This window comes from Corvus cornix, chromosome 12 (assembly GCF_000738735.6).
Source record: "Corvus cornix cornix isolate S_Up_H32 chromosome 12, ASM73873v5, whole genome shotgun sequence".
NCBI classification, from domain to species: Eukaryota; Metazoa; Chordata; class Aves; order Passeriformes; family Corvidae; genus Corvus; species Corvus cornix.
In genome coordinates, this window is record NC_046342.1 from 6,623,976 (window position 1) to 6,648,714 (window position 24,739).

The 24,739-nt window shown below is 42.6% G+C and overlaps 1 protein-coding gene across 1 annotated transcript; it reads right to left on the reverse strand.

Moving 5' to 3' along the window:
- Nucleotides 1–713: 713 nt before the first annotated feature.
- On the reverse strand, nt 714–22,937 carry TKT (transketolase). Its single transcript, XM_039559284.1, has 14 exons — nt 22,687–22,937; nt 17,824–17,941; nt 16,389–16,502; nt 15,622–15,719; nt 13,791–13,982; nt 12,865–12,983; nt 11,768–11,961; nt 11,075–11,239; nt 10,308–10,464; nt 5,724–5,854; nt 4,601–4,684; nt 4,339–4,432; nt 2,609–2,731; nt 714–1,009 (listed from the first exon to the last, which is right to left on the reverse strand). Exons 1-14 carry the CDS (start codon nt 22,791–22,793, stop codon nt 822–824), a joined length of 1,884 nt encoding a protein of 627 aa, XP_039415218.1. The 5' UTR covers nt 22,794–22,937; the 3' UTR covers nt 714–821.
- Between the last annotated feature and the right edge of the window lie 1,802 nt (nt 22,938–24,739).

The following is a 24,739-nucleotide window of genomic DNA, read 5'->3' on the forward strand; positions in this document are numbered from 1 at the left end:
AGCTTTTGGGTGAACTGAAAATGATGCAGAGTCACCCTGCTCTGAGGAAAAGGGCTTTTTTAGTGTCCTCTGCTGTCTAATGCCTTTCTGAAAGGCAGTGTGTGGAACAGTCAGGATGAAAAACATGTTTCAATACTTAGTGTTTCAAATTTGGTATTCTGCAGTCAGCACTGAATTTTTAATTTTAACAGAAACTGCTTAAGGGTAAAATACGCAGAACATTTAAGAACAGCAAAACATTTAAAAAGTCACCTAGTGCATCCCACCATGCGCGATGAACAGCTCAGCCACTTAGAGCAGTTCACATGAGAAGTCAATTCTCAAAAAAAAAGGCAACTTACACGTTGACCTGCATCCTCTTGGGTACCTGGGAATTTCCTGCTCTTCTTCCAGATTCTTCTTTAATCCATCTCAGCACCAGCTGCAAGTTCCTATGAAGAGTTTCAACTTCTTTCACTGAGCTTGTGCTCTCTGCACTACCATTCAGCATGTCCTACCTGAGCCCAGGGCTCTGCTGGGCCCCACCTCCCCACTTGTGCCCCAGGACCTGGAACATCCCATCCCACTTCAGCATCATCCAGCACATTGGGTACTTCCTCCTTGCCTTTGGCTTTAAATGGCTGGGGGCAATGCAGAGAGGAGGGACTCAAAACATTCAGGTATTACCCCATTACACCAAACCCCACAGAGAAAAGAAGAGGTTAAGCCCCAGAAGGTTTTTTAAGCTGGTATTTTTATTAGAACTCTCTACATAAAGCACCTTTGCCTGCCTTAACCTCTCCCAACGCAGCTCTTCGTTACACAGCACGAGATGCTTCGAGCTACTCCGCGTTCCTGGATTTGGACACGGCCGCCCTCACCGCCTGCATGATGGCATCCTTGTCAATGCCAAACATCCTCAGCAGCTCCGCTGGCTTCCCGCTGCGGGGCACGTGGGACACAGCCAGGCGAGTGACGGTGACGCCGGGCTCGCCCACGACAGCGGCACACACGGCCTCGCCCATGCCACCTGCGGAGAGAGGGCAGACACGGCACTGATGGAGTGTCCGAGCAGGGAACAGCCACACTGGCTGTGTGTGTCTGAGCAAAGGGCCCTGCAAATTACAGCCTCCATTCCCAGGCTTAGGAAAACACCAATCACATGTGTCTGAGTGGGCCAACTGTGAAATGAAAACGTCCCTGTAGCAAAGGCACTCTGAGGACGAGCAGGCTCCTGTTTCTTAGGTACTCAGCCACCAGCAGCAGGATGCACCTGCCTCTCAAGGGCACAGGACTGTCAGCAAGCTCTCATCACCTCAGCATCAGCCACCAGGAACCAGGTTTAAAAATACACTTAGACTGAAGAGCATTACAAGTGTACTTAACATGCTGACATTCCAACCAATCTCAGCAGCACTTCAGAGCTCCGTCTTTTCACAGTGCCTGTACGTGCCACTGGGCACCTCTCTGGGTTATGTAATGTATTCACAACCTTTGCTCAGAGCTCTGCTCTGACTCACTATCAGTCACAGGGACAAAGGATGCAATGGGAACTGCATGGAGGCAGGAGAGACACTGGAAGCAGAAGTACTAGGGAAGAAAAAACCAGGACTTGTGTCAAAAGCACGTGCTGTGAGACCTGGTAAAAGAGGCACTTTAGGTGTTATCCTTCAGCCAGAGTGTATCCAGGATCACAGGGCTGCCCACAGCTCCAGGCACGGTGGAATTTAACCAAACTGAGCCTCCAGCCAGAGGCACCTCTGTGGATGCAGCTGGTGAGATGAGTGTGATGGGGCCTGCAATGCACTCAGGGTTGTGATGCAGACACCTGGCCTGCCTGCACCACAGAGCACTGTGCCAGCACAAAGCCCCTGTTCAGCACCTCACAGTTAAGACTGCCATCTTGCAAACCTGCAGTAAAATACTTGTCCAGAGCTGAACACTAAGCTGGAAAATGATGAGGTTCAGTGATCTATCACCATCCATAGTCTGGGACAAAGGTATGGTGTATCCAGCACTCATGGTAGAACCAGCTCACTTCAGGTACCCTGGCGATTATATCCCCTGGCGATATCCCACCTTAAATTAGGACAATATTCTCATAACTGTAGTTACTAATTTCTGTTAGTAGGTATCTATGATGGTGGAGAGGAAAAAGGGAGGAATTTATCTCAGAGTAACTGTGGAAAACCTACAGAAACTGCCCAAACCATCTGATTTCAAGCAACCTGGAGCCAAGCTTTTGGATGCACAGCAATGGTCTCTCTTGCAATTTCACACCTGCAGAGCAGCTGCTGTACAGCCATTCAGAGAGCACTGTGCAGAACCCCTGCAGCACAGCAGGAATTTACAATCTCACTGGGCACAAATGAATCCAGACTTCACTTGGACCAAGTGCACAAAGGGCACACAAGGCCAAGTTAGTCAGAAAGGCAGCCCTGATTACCCCTTACATCTCAGGAACCTCTCAACCCTCAGTGTCACTTTGTAATCCTAACAGCACCAAAAAAGTCTGAAATGTCTCTTTTGCTTTAATGGGATGACAGTATCAGGTCCTGTACTCCTCTGTCAGGTCAGAAACTGGGAGCTTCCAGCCTCTGAGGGCTGTGACTGCCCAGACCCCACTCACCTTCATGGTAGTGGTCCTCAACAGTGATAATCCTGCCCTTGGTTGCTCTTGCACTTTCAAGTATTGTCTTCTTATCCAGGGGCTTTATAGTGAAGGGATCAATCACACGGATGTAGATTTTTTCTGCATAAATAAATGAAATTATTTGCAACAATGAATTGCAACATGCAAGACAATGCCAGTGGTATGGGCAATGGCTGTGATCTCCTAGACCATTATGAGAACTGCCCACATGAACTCCCAGGTTCATGCACCTATGGCTCATCTACCACAGAACCCAGCCAAGCCTAATTTTTCTATGTATTCTTTCTCCGTGCACCTTGTGGAACAGTGATATCCATTCATTCACAGACATGATGGAGGAGGCTTGGATGAGGGACTCAAGGTTACCAGGAGCACCCATCAGCAAAAGTCATGTAACTGGCTTTCCCCAAGTAAGAGCAGAATTCAGTCCCCAGAAAATCCTCCTTATTCAGACTGTCAATTGTAATTTTTTTCCCAGACCTTTATTTTACCTTTAACTTTACTGTCAAGCCAAGTACAATTTCCACCTGATTCTTCAGTCTGTAGGCATTCTGAATTCTTTCTTCACTGCAGGCTGCCACATCTCAGGTGTGCCCGTCTGAACTCCCCGGCCCCACTGGGGCACCCTTAAGGTTGGTTGGCATCACACCCAGAATCTGCCCTGCCCTCGTAAGGCAGGCCCAGATGGCTCATTACAGCTACACACAAATGGCAATTGTTTATAAAGAATAGCGATTATGTGAGGTTGTCTCTGACCCTGGCTGGCTGAACACTGGGCTGACTCCTACACATGAAGAGGCCCTATTGTCACAGTTTTGTGACTGAAGGCTCTTTAGTGGCCAATATATTTTGGGTATTAGACGCTGCCTCTGCACTATGGGATTATCTCTCCAGAGGTGATTACTCAGACTTCAAGATCAGCAGAGCACTGTAAAGCATGGTAAATGTAGAAAAATAACAATGGTTCTGAAAATACAACTTTCAAAATGCCCTAAGCTTGGTGACTCAAGGTCATGTCAAAGTATCAGTCCACCCAGATACGGCACACAAAGCTCCCCATAAGCCACAGGCACCATTACTGTATTACCTCCTGCTATTTGTAATCTCTTCCTCAGCAGAGGCCCCTGACTCACAGATGGGTTTTTGATGGTTCCTTTATTTCACTGAAGGATTATCATTGCTGTGGCATATCAGTGACTTGAGTACTGCCACAGATTTGTGCCCCTTCCAGGCTAGTTCAGAGCTGCTACATTCAAAGGAACCCAGGTTATCAATGAGCCCAGCCCAGGGCCAGGTGCCCACGGGCTCACAGGTGACAGGCTGCGGTTTGGGACCTGGCCCCAGCCTGTTTGCAGCCGATCGTGCTGTACCTGGCCCACCCAGACCAGCTGCCACTCCTGCTTCTCACACAGGGTCCCCAAGCCTCTGCCCACAGGGCACTATCACAGATCAGCAATTCTAAGGAGACCTTGATCTGATCTGTTTGACAATTTTCATGGCCACTAACGCTGCTAAGCCAACTAAAACCTCCTCCTTTAGGCAAGACTGGCAGCTGCACGCTGTGTTGTGCTGTATCAGCTAACAGGTGACTGACTAGCTGTCTGAACAGTGTAATTAATGTTTACCAGTACAAAGGGTCAGCAGTTAGGCTGACTGGTATTGATTTTTTTTCTGTTTTAAATTACAAAAAGGAAAAAAAGCCCCACCTTTTCTTAGCTGCTCTGCTGCAGCCAGTGCTTCATGCAGAGTGACTCCTGCTCCAATCACAGTCACTTGGTCATCCTTACTCTTCAAAACCACCTGCAAGAAAAAATCTCCATGTGTTTTTAACACTAAATCTTACTGGGTTTTTTTACATTTCTAGAGATTTTAATGAAAAGATCAAATCTTTGGCATTGCAATACTTTAGAGGGAAAAGGGCGTTTCCAAAAGGAACACTGTGGTTTTTTTCTGATTCTATTTATTTACCTTTGCCTGTCCAATATGGAAGTCCTCATTGTTGTTGTAAATGACAGCATTTTCAGGACGACTAGTTCTGATGAAACAAATGCCCTGTTTCCAAAGTAAAGATGTTAGAAGTTAGGAAAACAGAAAAGTGTTGACATTCTAGTTGATAAAACCTACGAAAAAACCCCCATCAAAATGACTCTTTCTATTTGTCTGATGTTCACCCTTCTAAGTTACCTCTGGTTCTTATAAGTAAGCTCTCTCTGTCCCACCAATTCCCATTAGCCCTTTGTGGCAGCTGGTTGCTTCAAACAGTACAAAACACTTCACCTCCTCTTAAAGCACACTGATAACTTCTAATTTCCTTTCTGATTCCAAGATATTTATTTCTCTTTTGTTCTCTTGGGGAAATGGAGAATCCTACTCGAGTTAATTAGACTCTTAGAACTGTACCATGTATATGCTACTTTACTCTGTCAATTTTAAATTAGAGAAGAAATGCTGGGCTGAAAGCAAGGAAAAATGCATCAGTTAAAGTTCAGATGCCCTTCCAGAAGAAGCAGAAAACTTGTACTTTAATCTCTTCTTCACACTCCTTTCTCCATCTCCCATCTTTTTTTCCACAAACCACTCACCCCATTTGTTACACACCAAATTTCCACACTCCCTCATGGAAAACCTGTAGTGGCAAGATTGAAAGTTTTCAGATCATTTGCTCCTTTCTCAAAAAAAACTCCTATGGCAGCCAGTGGAAGTATCAATCAAGGAGATGATCAAAATGCTCAATATAAATTTATCTTTCCATATCCAGCTTCAAGTCTGACCCCAGAGATAATGTACTAGGAGAGCAATTTTAAATTTACTAAAGGCCTAAGGGAGTTACTCAATATAGATTCAAACTGCATTTGGTGTGTAATCATTTACATCTCCCCAAATCTGAGCCACAGCATTCCAGACTGTTCATTCTGCACTAGCCTGGACAGAATGTCTGTAACCTTTCCTTGCAAAGAAAACATCCCACTGCCACGCTGGAGCCTCCGGAAGAATTTACGTGGGTAGAGACATGCAAGAAACATGCCAGAGGCAACAAGAGTAGTACAAAAGACAGAATTATTCTCTGGCTCAGAAATACTGTGATGCAAACCTTGGTGTTGGCAGCTATTTCCACTGCTTTTTCAGTGGCTACAGCATCACTGGGGTAAAACACAGTGGAATTGGGAATAGCCCGGAACATGGACAGATCCTCCAGTCCCATTTGAGATGGCCCATCCTCACCTGAAAGAATTAAAGCAGGGTTACAAAAGAGCAAGTGCACATTTTTGACAATCACTCAATACAGAAGTGAGGTTCAATGTAAACCAGGCAAAAAAAAAAGGAGAAAAGGATAAAATCAGGCACACACACAACATGCAAGACTACCTGCTTGAGAAAAGAATCATCTTCTCCTTAAACTTGGAACCATCTAAACAGTAAATAAGGATAGAAAGAGACTAAAAAGAAAGAAAACTGGGATTAAAAAGAAAAAATAGGAAATAAAGTATAACAATAAAACAACACAAAAGGAATACAACCAAATAGGAAGGGTACAGATACAGAAAGTGGGTCACAAGATTTTTGAGCATCTTCAGATTTACATGTGCTGAGGCAAAATTTATACTTGTCAATAAGCGTTCCTACAGACATAAACTGCTGGAAATGTGAAAGGAGAATTGCATGTGTCCCATGAGAAATGGAGAGTGCAATTGGTGCAACTACTCTCAAATTCTTAGGCTGATTTCAAGATTAAATGAAGGGTATGTATGTATTTTTTAATACTGTAAAAAGGTCTTTTAAGGAGCAGTAGAACATCTGTGTTGTTAATTTAACAACTCAAGCGCCTCGTGGCATAAACTGCAGATCTATGAGAAAGAATCGTTCGCCAGGACACGTGCTGGATGCCATGATTTTCCATGGTTAAAGAAACAACCACCACAACACCCCCCGCCCCCAGTGACCTTATGTAACGGAGCTTTGGGAATGGCACTGTTCCAAACCAACCATGCACAGAGCTCTGAATCCAGTCATGTCACAGCCTGCAGCAGCAGGGCAAAGAGCCTTCCCACATGCACCCGCTACCTGTTATTCAAGAAGGACGAGTTGGCGAGGAAGGAGGAGAATATTTTCCTAAGAGCAGCACAAAATTCTGAAGAACTTTAAACAGGTTAAAGAAATAAGTCATTGAACTCTGCCACTGCATATTACTAATAAAGTAAGCACCGACCAGGAAGAGGAAGTGTCTCAGCTCTCAGTGATGACATGGAAAAACCCTCTCAACATCACAGTTTCTAAATGGCTGCACTCTGAATGAGAGGGATCCCCAGTGGGAATTTTCCTTTCCTAAAATGCACCCACACAATGAAGACATAGAAGAAAAGTGAAATTATGAAGAATAAAATTATCAGGTGATAATTTTAAAAACCTGAATCTAAATCTTATCCAAGGTAGAGAGTTACTACTCATGCTTGTCCTGCTTTTGCTACAATGGTGCCAATACCACCAGCATTCAAAGCTCCTCAATTCAATTAAAAGTAACCTACAGACTAGCACCAAGTTGAGTCTGGCCCCAAGTCTTTATGAAAATCCCAATTTATATGGTTTTGGAGTACCACAGATCAAATGAGAGTATAATTCCCAATTACATCTGCAAAACCTACATTTAAAGCTTAATAAAAGAAGTGCTTAATATGAACAGTAGCAAATGTCCAGGATATAAAACAGTCTAAACAATTGATATTTATATTTTTGACACCTGTAAACTACGATTTCTTTTTCCTATATGTTCAGTTTGAAAAATACAGATTTTTCCATTATTCTCTTATGATGTTAAAACTTATTTAATGTTTTGGTCCATCAGCAGCTATTGGTCTAAGAGTGAACTTAGTACAAGTTCAGAAGGTCATTGTGAAAGCTATTTCTCATAAATTTAAAGAGTTCAAATTTCAGTGCAGCAGAAGCTCAGGTCTACCTAGAACTGCATACATAAAACTTCAATTTTCACCACAGATCCAGATTGGATTCTGAATTCCATGCAGATTTGGAATTCCATGCAGGCCCAAAATTCTAATAGGAAGTACACTTCATTCATACCCTTTCATTTAAAATTGAATTTTTTAACTGCTAAAGGATTTCTCTGAATACTTTATAACTCTTTATATAAGTTGCAAAACTTTGGGTTAAAATTCTTTTTTGAAAACCAAGCTGAGGCTTGAATGAGATTTGTACTTCAAACAACTTTATAAATCCAAGTCTGCACTTCACAGTCACAGCTCCCAGCAGAACATTTCATGTGCTGAAATTTGAAACTTGGAAGTGTAGTTCTAGGAGACAATTCGGGTAACCCAAAGGAGTTTTATCTTCTTAAATGAGCAAAGACCAAACCTAATTGGCTTTTGCACCAACACGCTGCTTGCTAAAAGTCTGAAGGGGCAAGGACTGATTTTAGTAAGAAAAGAGGCTTGTAACAATCCTTCCCTCAATTACATACAAAAGGCATAATCTGATACACACTATATACAGTCTCTGCTCCAGAAAACCATACTGCTACAAGTTCACTTTGAGGTTTGGGATGAGATCACACATGTTTATGAAGCATCTTTAAATCTTTACCAATATTACAGGTCAAATTAACTATTTTGTTTTAAATGAAAAAAAAAAATCCAACTCTACTCCAAGCCTTACTGCCAGCCAGAACTATTAAATCAACTGAAAAATTGATGTATGCAGAGAGCCTTAATTTACTACCCCTGTCAGCTCTCCTTCTCTTTCGCTTTCTCTAGAAATACCTACTTAGTTTTTCAAGCATGAATGTCTACTTGCATTTTCCTTCTTGGTATGCAAGTCTGTTCCTGTTTTCATGGGTCATGTCTATGCATTTCAAATAAAAAATAAAATTCTCTTCCTCCTTCAAACCAAAGCCAACCCCAACATGATCTGACATATTCCAAACAGTTATGGTGGGAAGCCAAGACCAGAGAAGGCTCTGCTGGTGAGGGCCCTCAGCCAGCTGGTTGAGATGTGCTGGCTCAGCTGCCTTTCTCTCCCTGGCAAACCCTTTTCCCACACCTCTCAGGTGGATGGACTGCAGGACAGGGCCTGGGGGAGCAAAGTTCCTTCTGCAGTAAGATATCCCAGGTTTGGCTGGGAGAGTTCATTTTTTTCCTTAGCTGGTACAGTGGTGTGTTCCATATTTAGGATGAGAATACTGTTGATAACACACCGATGTTTTGGTTGTTGCTGTGTGGTGTTATCCTAAATCAAGGACTTTTCAGTGTTCTCATGCTCTGCCAGTGAGGAGATGGACAAAAGGCTGGGAGGGACCATGGCCCAGACAGCTGACCCAAGCTGGCCACAGGGACATTCCATACCACAGAATGCCATGCTCAGCATATGAACTGGGGGGAGTTGGCTGGAAGGGGCTGACCACAGCTCAGGGACAGGCTGGGCATTGGTCAGTGGGTGATGAGAAATTGTATTGTGCTTGTTTTTTGGGCTTTATTTTTATAATTACAATTATTATTAGTAGTAGTATGTTTTACTTTGTTTCATTTATTAAATCATTCTAAACTCACAGGTTTTTTTCTGATTCTCCTCCCAATCCCACTGCAGGGACAGGGAGTGTGTGAGTGGCTGGGACGTACTTGGTTGCCAGCTGGAATTAAACCACAACAGATCAGGCTCATCAGCTCCTGAGCAATCTCAACATACAAGAGTCTATGGGAGCTGATGAGATGCATCCCAGAGTCCCAAGGGAATTGGCTGATGTAGCTGCCAGGACACTCTCCATGAAAAGTCACAGCAGTACCAGGTGGAGCCCTTGGTGACTGGAAAAAGGGAAACACTGCACTCAGTTTTAAAAAGGGGAAAAGAGAGGATCCTGGGAACTACCAACTACCACCCTGTGCCTGGGAAGATCCTGGAACAGATTCTCCTAGAAGGTGTACTAAGGCACATGGAGGACAGGGAGGTGATCCAAGACAACTACGGGTAAGTCCTGCCTGACTTTGAGCAACCTGGTCTAGTGGGAGATGTTGGAATGAGATGACCTTTAAGGTCCCCTTTCTATGATTCAATGTTCTGAATTATGTAATGGCTTCACAGTTCCTGTTTCATCAGTACTTGAGAGGTTTTGGATTTTTTTAATCACCATATCAACAATTTCAGTAGTGAAAAATACTGGGATAAGTTGAAGTAGTTATTTCAAATGTGTGATCTCTAAAGTGTTTTTGAGATAGATAGACAAGAGCATCTGTGCAAGAACAGTATCATTAGTTTCTCACTTTAGAGACTGGGAAACAAAGGTACAGTAAGCACATGACTCTTCTCTCCACAGAAGAACAGAAGACATCAGCTGCAAAGATGAAATGGAACCTAAACTCCTCAGTTTCAGTCCAATCCCTTTATATCAGTCTTCACTTGTAGAAAAGCTTGTAGGGAAAAGTCCTATTTTCATCAGGCCAAAGAGGAAAAAAAAGCAGATGACAGCTTGAAATTTTTCTCATTCTTTCTAAATGTGACAATGTGTCCCACAAAAGTGGATTTGCAAATACAACTTCGTCCTGTCGATGCTGCTACTGTTACACCACCCTAGCTGTAATAAACCTTTCCTCCACAGAGCAGAATCCATTTGACTGCTAGACACTTATCACTAAATGGATGGGGACTGCTGCTAGGAGGGTGTGGGTGCCCTTACCGATGGAAACCCCGCAGTGAGAGCCGCAGAGGTTGATGTTGCTCTCGGAGATGGCAGCCATGCGGATCTGGTCAAATGACCGCGAGAAGAAGGTGGCAAAGGTGCTGGCAAAAGGAACGGTCCTGTCACGAGTGGCACAACCAACTGCAATGCTCACCTGAAAGAGGGACATTGGACAAGAACAGTGAATTCCTCATTTATCAGTTGTTTCCAGGACACCATCTGTGGGACTTCTTGCCCTAAAAATTTAGCAAGAAGCTCTCAACGCAGATTAAAAACCTCTGTTTAGTCCTGCTTCTAATTGCTGGTGTTCCCAGAAAGGGAAGGAGGCAACTCAGCCTCCCAGTGTCTATCCTTCAGCATCTCCTCTGCTCCTTGCTTCAACTGCCAGCTGTTACTGTTATTCTTACTGGCAGCTTCTTTTCTTTATCTACTTCAAGCAGCCATTCACAGATTTTTAAGACTTATCCCCTCTTTCTTCTCCTGGATCAAAGGCTTACATTCTCAGTCCAACAGACATACTCTTGCTGTCTCCAGCAAACAAAAATCATCATTACTAAGAGGGAATGGATTTACCTGTGTTATTTGGACTGGTATTTACTAAAAGAGCCCTTCTTTAGCAAAATGGAAATTAAAACAAGGTTGCTAAATTGGTTATTGCTACAATTACCTCATACATTTATTTGAAAACAATTAGACCCTGCATTTTAAGGGGACTCACACTGAATGGTTATACTGATCTTTCAATAAACCAAGGGAGCAGTTACCATGTTCTGCTCAGCAATGTAGCACTCGATGTATCGGCTGGGATGTTCCTTCTTGAAGAGCTCTGAGAAGGTGGAGTTCTTTGTGTCGCCATCCAGAGCAATCACTCGATCGTTAGCGTGGCCCAGTTTTGCAAGCGCAACCCCGTAAGCTTTGCGGGTGGCCCACTGCAAAAGGGAAACACACCAGGGTTGCTGTAACTTGCTGCTTCTAGAGGCTTTTTTCTCTTCCTATTTCATTGTTTTCAAATGATAGCAGTATCAAAAGTACATACGAGAACGGTGACACACAGAACAGTAAACAAGCCCACAATGAAGCATTAGAAAATACATCTGTGCTGAAACTGGCAACTCCCCATCAATCCTGCTAGGAAATGTTTAAAACCTTGCTTTCCAATCATGGAAATTCACTGAACCTCAAGGAGTTTCTTCAATTTCAAATGCACATAAAGTAGTTTAGAAAATTGATAATGATCATGAAATGAAGAACGATTTGAATCTTCATATTTTAATGTATTTATATACCCTTTCAATACCCAGCAAGTTGATTGTCTCTGTCACACCACAGAAACAGGTGTTTGCCTACTGAGAATAGGTGGGTAGTTGAAATTGTGGCAAGGGATAACACACCTGCCATCCAGTTAAACAGTCTCACACTTTGAAATATCTGACAAACAGTGGAAAAGAAGGGAATACCTTTTCTCCCACTTTATAAGTTGGTGGAGATGGCATCTTAATGTTTCTAATATTTACTATAGGTGCATCTTCTTCTGGAAGGGCTGGAGAAAGCTTTTTCTTGTTTTGGATCCTGTCATCTATTTCCTGAATGACTTGTTCAGCCATATTTTTCGGAAGGGGCTTTCCATGCCAGCTTTCCTTATCTTCAACACCTGTGTATTTCAAAAAAACATTACAAGTAAGAAAAGTATAAAAACAATTTAGGTTTTTAGCTGCAGATTTTACCCAGATAAAAGTGCAACAGCGTATGACAGTCTAGTATTGTCTTCCAAGGAACAAATTACTTGAGCAATTACAGTGGTATTCAACTACATTACGACAAACACATTTAAACAAATAGGAGGAATTTTACATAATCAAATAACATATATTCCAAACTTGTGACAAAATCCCAGCATTTTCTACTGAAATTATTTGTAAATTGGCACCTAAAAGACCTGGTCCCTAAGTATGGCAGGAAGCAACCAGTAAATCAGCGTGAACACCTCCCATGAAATTTCAACAGTTAGGCCTATTTAAACAAACTCAGTTAAGTTTGAAACCACAGTTAACCAAGGTGTCCAATTCAAACAAGACCTGATGTTTTACAGCTTTATTTTAATAGCTTCTGATGACTCTTACCTGTGCACCTGGCACTAACAGCCAAATCACCTCTCTGGCTGACACACTGCTTTTCCCTAAGTCACTGCAAATAATGAACTTTGCTTGCTTATTCAATGAAAAGGGATGAAGATATTCACTGCTGTAATTAATATTTATCTGGTCAGAACGGCAAGCTCACAGAGTGCTGCTAAAAGCTGTAGCTAAAGGGAATCACAGCAACCCTTGACACGCTGAGTGTGCATTTATTCCATCCCACGGACACAACACTCCAGAGCTGGCACACATCTCACTTGATAGGACCAAACCAATTTTCTCAGCAATGACGTTGCTGAGAGGTAGAGAAGTTGAAAGACCTTCTGCATGCTATTCCTCAGATGTGCAGGTTCCTTTACTGCAGCAGTAGGTACCTATCACACCCACATGCATATGCAAAGCAGTCGTTGCTTTATTACCTGATATGCCTTTGCCTTTAAAAGTCTTTGCAATGATGGCTGTTGGCTGATGTTTGGCCTGGCCAAAGGCTTTGCAAAGCTCCTCCACACTGTGTCCATCCACGATGATGGCATGCCAGCTAAGAACACAAACAGATCAACTGTTTCTAAAGGGTTTTAGCATGTGACACTCTCTGGTAGTCAGCAATAACAATAACAAATACTAACTTCATTCCAGAGCAGTGTCTTTTTAAGAGACCCAAAGTATGCCAGAAACACGAACTAGCATTTATTTGAGACCATAAAAAATAGCACAGCCTCTTTTTTATAATGCAAAATGAGTCACAGGGGGATCAACAGCTATGAGCAAAATTCACAGCCCACAGATAGCTACATTTCTTCAGACATAATGGCCATTTTTAATCACAAGAGCAAATCAAACATCTAGAAATGAGATGAAAACTGACAATAGATGTTGATTAAAAAAACCCCAAACACTCTGGCATAATTTAGTTTCTATTGTATCTGACAATTTTTTGGCATGGGCTTTGCATCTCCATAGAAATATGAAACTAAATGAAAGCCAATACACAAAGAATTCTCTTACAAGTAATGCTCTCCATGCTGTTTTTTTCTGATCTACTTGTTATGATAGGACATGTGGTCACAGTTATAAATCTGAATTTAATGTGATAAAAACAGTTTTAAGGCCCCTAACAGATTTATCTGAGCAAGCAGTCCTTATTTTTCCTCAAAACCAACAAATTCTGCCACTTTTAATATTCCTGCTGCAGCCATAAAGTCGACCAATATCAGGCATTATGATAGACCATCTTCCTTGATGATGGAATCCTTTAGAGCTGAAAGGTCTTTTGAACAATTCTGAGAAGCAAATAAACATACATTTTCAAATGAGAGATTATCCTGAACTTCTCCCACTCACATACCCAAAGGCCTCGCAGCGTTTCTGGTAGATTTCAACGTGATGCTGCAGAGGAGCAGGGTCACTTTGTCCAAGACGATTAATATCAAATATAGCAACAAGATTATCAAGCTTGTAAAAGCCAGCAAAGGCCATTGCCTCCCAAACAGAGCCTTCAGATAACTCTCCATCTCCAAGCAGACAGTACACTCGATAGCTAGAAGAAATTAAAAATGAAAATAAATTAGGTTTGATGTGTAAGCACTACTAAATCAAAACTCCTCCAATAATTCATAGTAAGAATTCACATCATTTTTCTATCCCAAACTCAATTCCCATTGTTCACTGCATTCACCTCAGCTAAAGTTATGTAACCCTGGACAAATCAAATTAAAATCGTTCTGAGCTGTTACATGTTAGAAAAATAAGATGAGAAATACTGCACTCCTTTCCAAACCTTTGTCTCTAAAAAATCAAGTCTTAAGCCTCTCATTGCAAGGCTTGATGGAACAAACCCATTGAACACTGTCACTGTGACTCAGCAAGATCCTGAACAATGCAGGGACAGTTACCTCTGCTACCTCCTTCCTCCCATACACCCTCTGGGAGGACAACCAACAGGAATTATTTCAGGAAACTCTAAATTGTGGATGAGCTCAGCAATGGATTAAAGCATGCTACATAACAAATTCAGAGTTCAGGAAAAAGATAACCAACATGCTATGACTTTGTAGACTATTTCTCCAACCACTAAAGCCTTTTATTTAGGTAAAACTCAGTGAGCAGGAGTACTGCCTCATCTCTACCAAATTCAGCCACAGCATTTGTCTTTTACTACCACTCTTTTTCTGGATAACAAAACTTTGTAAATGTTTATTACCCACTAAAATTAAAAAAAGAATAGTAAACCAGCCTTCAAATACATACTTTTAAAACAAAATAATCGAGATGGCTGTCAGTGATTTTTTTTTACTCAACATGAAGCTAGAACAGACTTTTGATCTGATTCCCACCTGCCTTCAGCTAAATGTGAACTCCTTGCACTGAAGCTGCTCCCCAGTGCTGCACGCAAGACCACCTTTTCCTTTTGTCATGTAAGCACTGGTTAGATTTTTTCCACACGTAGCATCTGCTAAACTCAATTAAAATCAGCAAGTCATCTTTCACAGAAATGATTTCAAGCTAGTGAAGTGTAGGACACATTAACTGGGCAGCCTATGCTCAAATGTACTAGAACTGTCAAATAAAATATATCAACTGCATCAGGCTATTTTCCTCCTCATACAGATTTGCCTTTAGACATCTTCTTTTCTTGTGCACAAAACAAATGGCAGGAGCAGTCATTTTTGTCTCTGTGGAGTCGAGTGCCTTTCTGATATCATTTTGGAGCCCTACTTTATGATTCAATTATGCTATTATTGACCATAACAGTTCCTTATCCAACGTTCTCCATTATTTGTCATCTGACTTTGAACAGATATCTCCAGTTTCCACTTTCCTTCTAAAGGGACACATCCAGTCTCAAAATGGGTATCAGTTACTCTCTGGAAGTTAGAGGCTCCTCCAACAACTCACTGTCTTCTCTGCTCAGGAACATCAGCTTGCAATGCTGTCAGGTTACAAAAGAAAGACACTAATTGTTGCTAATCTTTAAACCCTTGGTAGTTTCACTGGTAACAGCTTTGTAATTATCATTTAAAACCTGAATCTGAAATTAGATTTGCGAATGGAGAACAGAATAAAGGAGAATCTGTCTTATCTATGTATGTATGATCTATCTATCTATCTATCTAATTCATTTTAACAAAATTTTCCCAGTGAATGCCTACAATCATGAAATATGAAGATGGAATTACCTGGCTCTGTCAAAGAATTTGCCAGTGTATGCCATTCCACAAGCAGCACCAAGACCCTGCCCAAGGGATCCAGTAGCCACATCAGTGAATGCTTGTCTCTGAGAATAAAAAGACAACAATTACTTTACAGTTAAGAAACAGAGGAAGTAATTTCCAGTGTTAGAAGAAGATGGTTCAACATATATCAAAATGCAGCTTCTCAGCCACAACAATGTGCAAGTCCCTCTAAATCTTGCCTTGAACCTCTGATTTCCCTGCAATGCAGGTACCTTCATGATGACTGTCACAAGCTAACTGGGCTCTCTGAGAGGGAAAGGAATTTCTCAGCTATGCTTCAGATGGCAGCAGTTAAGAATTAATAATTTTGTGTAAAAAAGAATCAATTGAAACAACTGGCTGGGAATGGAAGGACCAATGAGGTGACCAAACTGGATATAAACTCTTGAAATACCTCAAAGCTGCTTAAAAGACGAGTGAAACCTGGATGGAACTTTATATAAACGTTTATAAAATGGAAAACATTGCCATGCAGGACTGTAGGGGAACTTTACTACAACAACAAAGGTAATTTTTACATGCTAGTTCAAACACAGTTCAAATTCAATTTCAGCTGTGAAGCCATGAATGCCATCATCCTTCTTTAGACTTCATAAAGAAATCTCTATCTTTCCTGTACTGTACAGCTGGCAACCAAAATTGCTGTGAAATACATGCACTTATTGTTTCACACAAAACATAATTTTGTATCAAAGATTATGAGCACTCACTGGCACTGGGTGTCCTTCTAGAACAGAATCAATTTTCCTCAAGTTCAGTAATTCTGCTTCTTGTAGAAAGCCAGCCTCTGCCCAAACAGAATATAAAATTGGTGCTGCGTGACCCTAGAGAGAAACAGATATTTTAAACAAAGAGCAAGTTTCACAAATCCCAAGTATCAAGACAAAACTCTACAAAGCTGACAAACCCTGAAATCAGGTTCTTGTGTGCATTAGGAAGGCACAGAGTTATTAAACAGTTTTACAATGTACACATCCACACTGATGCTTGTTTCCAAGTTCTCCATGCCCCTGCTTAGAGCACCTCAGCAGGATGAGCGGTGTTATCCTGCTAGAACTTCCTTCGATACAAATGTACTCAAGATTGAATGCAATGAGTGACAACAGGCAAAGTTTTAAGCTTTGTACACTCAGACCTTTGTGGAGCAGTCATCTTCCACCCCTGGAGTCATCTGGAGTCAAGAGCATGCAGAGGTTTGAAGCCATTTAGCAACTCTGGACAGAAACCCTGATTAATTAGAGAGCTAAAGCAAACATGAGGAAGTGACTGTCTCAGTGCTTCACCACCTCAGCATCAACTGCTTGCTTCTCACTCAATTCCTTCTTTCAGAATGGCCACCAGAAATGGCAACAGTTACATCCAGCACAAGGACATTCACCATGGCTACACAGCACTACTGTGAGCCACCACTTGAGGAATTCTGCCTCAGAGATGGAATGTGCCTCACTGAAGCACTTCATCTGCCATGTTTTACATCGTTATGTGTTCTGAAGGCCCCTCACCTGCCTTTTTGTCATATGAACAATACATCCCCGTGATTTACAAAGGCACTATGTAAAAGGGGACAGAAACACTAACAGCCAGCACAGACTGGGCCTTTAAGTGTTTTCTGACCCACAGTGGCTTCAGAAGTAGCACTGACTTTAATATCATACTGGCACAGTAGGAATGCAAACTACAAACTACTCACTAACCTGCCCTGTTTCATGTAATGCTCCCTGAGAAGCTGGCAGGAATTAGTGCCCACTGTGATGTGGCTGCAGGCAGAACAGCAGGGCTGCATTTAACAAGAGAGCACAAAAGCCAACTGCAACTGCCTCATTAGAAAATTGGTTATGCCAAAATAAAACAGACATGATCGATTTTATAGACAATATAGTAACATTTATTATTTAACATAGTGAAGTTAAGACTTACCAGGACACATTATACACACCCTTTTAAACTGTTTTTAAGTTATGCTACAACTTATTTCAGCCAGCTTTTGTCTTTCTGAAGCAGACAAATTCCAGGCTCCCAAGTATTTCCAACAGACTTCTATGCAGATGTAAGTAAGCACAAGTCAAGAAGACAATTTAATCCACAGACAGACAGCTCTTTGCTACAGACTGCAACAGGACAGCAGAACAGTAATTATTTATTTACCTTTGAAAGAACAAACCGGTCGTTGCTCGCATTTCTGGGGTCTTGCACTTTGTACCTCATGGTATGGAAAAACAGCACAGACATAATCTCTGCTGCACTGCAACATGATGTAGGGTGGCTACAAGTCAAGAAGACCCAAGATTACCACTTGTGTTATAGTTTGCTCAGGACTGTATCTTTAAAATATCACTTTATCAGACCCCAACTCCTCAGCATTAAACCACACAAGTCTGAAGTGTCTGATACCCCACCCCTGTGCCGTTCCCCAGTGCCCATCAGTTGTACTTTGAGACAAGGGGAGCCTCTGATCTAGTTGAAGTGGATGTTCAATCTAGACCCTGCTGACACAGCTCAAGGACTTATCTTTCAGAGCTCTCCCTTCTTCTCCATGCCAAGGATCACCACCTGAAGGGGTGACTAAAGCACAAGGACCTGTGTCAGTCTGGGCCTGAAATCAGACTCCACTGATTTATCTGGCAGCAGAAATTCACACCAATGCAGAGGAAACAAGGACAGCTTTCCACAGTACTGGAGCCACTCGCTGAGTGGAGGAATGAAAAGCATCAGGACTTGTTCAGGCTCTGATGCACATGCAGGGATTGGTAATGCAAGATTAACTTTTGCAGAAAGTTCTGGAACATTTATAATTGTATAATTTAGGAACCATCTCACTGTACCACATTAGAACTGACAGAATAATAATTCTGATTTCTAAAGAGGACATTAAATAATGCAATTCTTGTTTTCATCTTCTACTGAAACTGGATATGGAAATTTACTGTCTTCAGTAAACACCCAGATGCACATTGTAAAATACTAAATTGCTTAATCTTTGGCTAAGAGAGGAACCAACATTTTCTACATTTACATCTTTATGAGTTTGAAATATTGTATGAGTTGGTTGATCAAACATTTTGAAGTATCTGGGATAGCCTTTCCCTATCCCAGAACAATCTGGGATAACATTCTTCAACAGCAGCACGAATTCATACTTTAACTTGCGTTAGGAATACACAGGCCCATTTCAGAGGCAACTGGGCCATAAAGTACCAATAAGTGAATATAAAGTTATGTGAAGAGGGTATTTGCAAGTGGCAAATATGGAGATATTCCACGTCAAGGTACATATTTCATCTGAAGTGCAATAGAAGAGCACAGAATTCCTTTTATTTATCTACATTACTGTAATTTATGTAATGATCACTGTAGTTCTTATGCACCTGGAAGGGGTGGCACTACTTGACCACTTGGGAGTACCAGCCTTGGCTTTTCACTTGCCATAAAGCTTAAAAGGGGTAAGGAGGCTCTTTAAAAACCTTTCTTGAGTGTGGAAAATAGCATTTTTCAGATTCTACTGGTGTAAACAGCATCATTTTTGACATCAGCCGTTGCTATGGAAGTACAGGAAAGTAAATGATGAACAGTAAGAAGGTTGAAAATGCAGCTTCATCTCACTTTCTCTTCTACCAACATTTACTTTTCCTCTTCAGCAGGATATTCTTAAAATAGTTGATCCTACTTGTAGAACAGGACAAACTGACTATGAAAGTGTCACTTTTGTTTCCCACATGTACATTTACCATGCATGTTAGGATTAGACAACACTTTCACTAGAACTTTCATCAGAATATTTTCTTCTGATAGCAATAAACCTTCCCGCCCAACATCCCCAACATAACTGTAATAAGAGAATAAAAACATGCAAAACACTAGCAAAATACAAATTATGGTTAGTGTCCATCCCTTAGTAAGTACTCACACACAGGGAACCAAGAGAATTAGCTTTAAACCATGGTTCAAACATATTAGTAAATATTTATGTATTTGAGTTAATCAATAAGCCTTACATGCTTGTTTAAAGCTTTCATTCCTTTAATTTTATTAACTTTATACTTAACCATACTTCTATGAACTCCTGGTCTTGATTAAAAAAGTTTTAAACCACCTAAAATGGTAGCGTGTGGAAATAAAAAAAAGTAGAAAAATTTAATAAATTACCTGAAAATTGGGGAAAAAAAATCTTGTTAAAACTGCAGGTTAATTAAATGAATTTCTACTAACAGAAATAACAAAAAAGCCTTAACTTTGAAATACAGTCCTTCAGTAGGAAACCAAACCAAAGTACCCTAGAATACCAAAATCCTGGATCCACATAAAGCCAGGGTAAAATGATGACTCCAAATTAGCTTTGTGGGGTTTTTTTATTACTCTGCATCAATTAATATTTGTTCCATCTACATGTGTCCACTCATTTCAACTAGAAAGGATAGTGGTAGAAAGCTAAAATGGAACACTGAGTCAAAACTAAAAAAAAAAGAAGAAAAAATAATCTGCAACAAGTGATCACACCACATATTATGACACTTAACTGCCTCTTAAGAAACTCTTGCAACTTCCACTTTTAAGAATGTATCTATCCTGCTCTAGGAAGCCAAGGCACTGTTTCAAAACTGCAGAAATTTATCATCAGCTACAGGAGAGACTCTACTCATTTCAATGGAAATGTGTGCACTACTTATCTAAAAGAAAAAGCTCTTCCACGCCCCAAAGCAAGTATGTTCAATCTTTACAACTAACTTAATAGAATTTTTTGCCCACGTAAGTAATTTTGAACACAAATTTTTTTTCCAGTTCACTGAATTTTTCCACTCCAGCTGGTGAAGTACTCAAAGTGATGTGTTTGAGCAACTTCAGGATTAGACTGACTTAGCTCTTGTCCAGGCAAAGGCTGTACTTCCTTTAACAAAAGGTAAAACAAGTAAAGACTGCAAGAACTGGTGTGTCATATTTACCACACCACCACTTGTGTTGCAATACATGTCACAGTTCACAGAAATTACTTCCTTGAAAGTAATAGGCAGGTTCTGTTTTCTCTGAAGTGCTTTTATTGCAAGTATTTCCCTCCAATTTTACAAACTACACCTTTAACAAACATGCATTTCCTTAACAAATCAAAGCCACCATGACAATTCACTTTTTAAATTAACTAAGCTTCTATTTAAACTTAACTTGCATTCTAACATCTTTTCCCATCCTCAGTGCACACCAACAATTTAAACAAAGTACATTGTCTCAGTTTTTGGAAAACATATTCATAATGCACAGCTGCTTTAGAAATGTCCATGCTTTGCTTAACTCCACAACAGACTGAATGTCTTTTGGGCACGTTACCACACCACCATCTTGACAACCAAATCTTATTAAGAAAATATATTACTTGTCAACAGAATCTTCCCTCAAGAGCCCATCTTTCATAATCTGCTTGTTATCAGGTTGTGTAATAATTTCAGACTACACAACTCCAATGGCAGAATAAACCAGAGGGATTAATGAAATGCCTTTGTGCAAGAAGGAGTCAGTGTTGTAGCAAATGTGAACCAGGGAATAAAAAGCTTGAGTAAAACTACTTTTGCTGTCTCTTCATCAATATGGTGAGAATGGTTTTACTGGTGAATTTCATGGATCGCGGAAGAGAAACAGAGGCTGTAGTGTGATCCTTACTCTTAAACAGCACATCAGACAAAACAGAGATTTTATCTGTTGATTAGACAACTGATACCATACATCCCTGTGGCCTGCTTAAAATACATACTGGAAGCTGAACACAGAAGCCCAAGCTCTACAAAGCACAATTTTTCACTTCCACACAAACTTGTGTAATACTGTACACTGTAGCTCTGAAACAAATCAAGAACTAAAAGGACAATTGTTGGGTATCCCACACTTCTCTCTCCAGACTGGACCCAACAAGACACAGATTTGTAAAAAAGCACTGCTCTGACTCGCCGAGAGGTTTCCCGCGTCCAACACCCCATTTCACAGGAAGAACCACAGCAGCGCTTTCATTTGCTGTCTGCAAACGGAACGAGTAAAGTTCAGCTTCGAGAGCCATGTGAGGCAGCTCATGCCAGGCACGGGGTGGGGACTGTAAAGCAATTCAAAGAAGCTTTATAATATTTTACACACCACCCTCCTTCACACAAACCTCAGCATCCAAGCGATTCCTTCAGATTTTTTTTTTAAACACTGCAGCTAGTTTCAAAGAAGTCCAAAGGAGGAAATTGCAACAAGATGGGATATATGTGAAAAAAAATCCAGCACTTTATATGGAAGCATTCATATATTATTCAAGCAGAAAAAGTGGCTTTAATTTTACATGACTAAAAGCGGATTGTTTGCAGAGATTTTTTTCCATAGGTAAAGCACGATCAAAGAAAGGATAACCCTGGAATCTGCACACATCAGAGCCCACACTAAATCCTGTCCAGAGGCCTGAATAAACTGCCCATTGGAGACCGCGGGCATTGCACAGATAATCCCACTTGGGCTCACTTGAAATTCTGTGCAGAATTAGTTCCAACTGACGGGCACGCAATGAAAAAGAAGCCGCTTGCGCCTCGGGCACAAATTCTTTGGTTTCCAGTCCTGCACCAACTTAGCATTCCCGGCCTCTCTCCCAGTCACAACACCCGCCGGCACCGGCGACCGACGCGGCCCAGCCCGGGCGGGCTCTGTCGGCGGAGCCCCCGGCCGCCATTTCCACACGTGCCCCCTCCGCATCCATCAGCTCCGGCGGTGCCGGGGCTCCGGGCGGATCAGCCCTGCCCGCTCCCCATCCCCGCGCACGCCGCCCCAGCGCTCCCGCGGGCGGCACGGCCGGGCCCGCAGCATCCCCGCAGCGCGGGCGGGAAGCGGACCGCAGGACCGGGGGCTCTGCCCCCGGGGCACCGAAGCATCTCCGGGAAGCGGGAGCCCGGCACGGCCCCTCGCAGCACCATCCCGAGGCCGGATGCAGCCCCGGGATGCGGGAGCGCGGCTCCGGTGTGCGCCCCAGGGCGCTGCCCGCCCGCCTCCCTTACTCACCCGGAGCCGGCCGCGGTCGTGGCCTTGATGGAGTTGATGCGGAGCCGGTTGGCCGTGTCCTTCAGCGCCTGCAGCGTCTGCTGGTCGGGTTTGTGGTAATCCTCCATGTGGGCGACGCGGGAGGGCCGCGGCGGCTGCGGGGCTCGGGCGGCGACGGCTGAACCTGGGTTTGAGCTGGGCTCGGCAAGGCTGCGGCAACGCGGCTCACCCGGGCCGAGCGCGGGGGCGCAGAGAGAAGGGCGGGGGCGGGGAGAGGAGCGAGGGGGCGGAGAGTGGAGCGGCCACCTCCCCCCTCCGTCTTCCCTCCCGCCCGCGGGCGGGCCGGGCCGGGCCGGGCCGGGGCCGCTCTGGGCGCTGCGGGGGCCCCGCGGCGGCCCCGGCTCCTCCCGCGGGCGCCATTTCCGTCGCGCGAGGCCGTGCGCGGTGAGGCGGCGCTGAGGGCGAGGGAGCCGCGCTCCTCTCTTACCGCTGTTCAGGGAATCACAGAAGTGTTAGGGCTGGAAAGGAACTCTGGAGATCGCCCAGTCCAACCCCCCTGCCAAAGCAGGGTCACCCAGAGCAGGTGACACAGGAACGAGTCCAGGTGAGTTTGGAATGTCTGCAGAGAGGGGGAGTCCACACCTTCCCTGGGCAGCTGTTCCAGTGCTTCCACCCCCCGTAAAGAAGTTCTCTCTCATGTTGAGGTGGAATTTCGTGTTTTAGCTTTAGCCATTGTTCCTGTCCTGTTGCTGGGCACCATTGAAAAGAATCTGGCACCATCCTCTGGGAACCTGTGTTTGAGATGTTTATATGCATTAATGAGATCCCCTCAGTCTTCTCCAGAATAAACAGGCCCAGCTCCCACAGTCTCTCCTCATAAGAGATGCTCCAGACCCCTCATCTTTGTGGCCTCCACTGGACCTCTCCAGCTGCTCCTTGTCTTGTACTGAGGAGCCCAGAACTGGATTGAGAACTCCAGGTGTGCCTCACTAGGGCTGAGTAGAGGGGCAGGATCACCTCCCGCGACATTTTGATTCAACCCCTGCTCCATAAAGCTGTTGCTGAGGGTCTCCACCTCAGCCTGTTCCTGTCTAAAAGAATGTCACAGTACCCCACAGCTTAACAGGAACCTTGTTCTTCCACACAGTCAGGAGAAAGAGTAGCAGACTTGCCCCATGTGGCTTCCTGTCAGGAAATAATTCATATTTCCATAATATATGTTTAAAAATGTGATGAATACAGAGACTTTTGCATAAAATATTGACTTCACCAGCCATCAATCAGCCAATACGTTTTCTCTAGCAATTCTGAACACCATGACATTAAAGCTACAGACTTAACTAGGCAAGTAAAATATTTCATATTTGTTCTAGAAAGCTCAAACAGCACTAGAAGTCACAATCTAGAAACAAAAATATAGGTTAATCAGACAACAATGACAAAAAAATAGTAGTGCTTGGTTGAAGATTGGAATTGATGATCTTAAAGGTATCTTCCAACCTTGATGATTCTGTGATTCTAAGATACTTCAGATCTTGCTCATGAAACCTGGTATTCCTGCACCGCACTCCTGTATTTCAGTGTTCTGTCCATTGGTAGTTTGTCCTAGAAACTGTATGGAACTGATTTAAAAATATCATAGTTACATGTAGTGAACTAATGCTATCATCATCTACTTCCAGAAGTCACTGAACCAGTCACATTAAAAAACCTACACCTTCATCTTCAAGGGTCTGCAGACTCTGGGTTTCGGGAACAAAAGAAACCGCCTCCATGTACAGAGCATTCAGCTGTGCTCACTTGGCAAACTGCCAGTAGGAAATAACATGTGAAACTCTTAGCAAAGTAAGATAAAACTTTTTTCCACAAACTAACCAATTTATTAGAAATAAAAGCAGACACCACTCCCTTAGCCTAATAGCTTTCTTAAAGTGTTTCACCAGTTTTCTTCTTGAAAATCCTTTTAATAAAAATCTTCAGAAGAAAAAAATAGACTGGAAATAGGCCAGGAAGGATAAAACAGAGCCAAACAACCGGACTTGACAGTAGCAAAGTGCAGAGGTTGTTCTGGAGA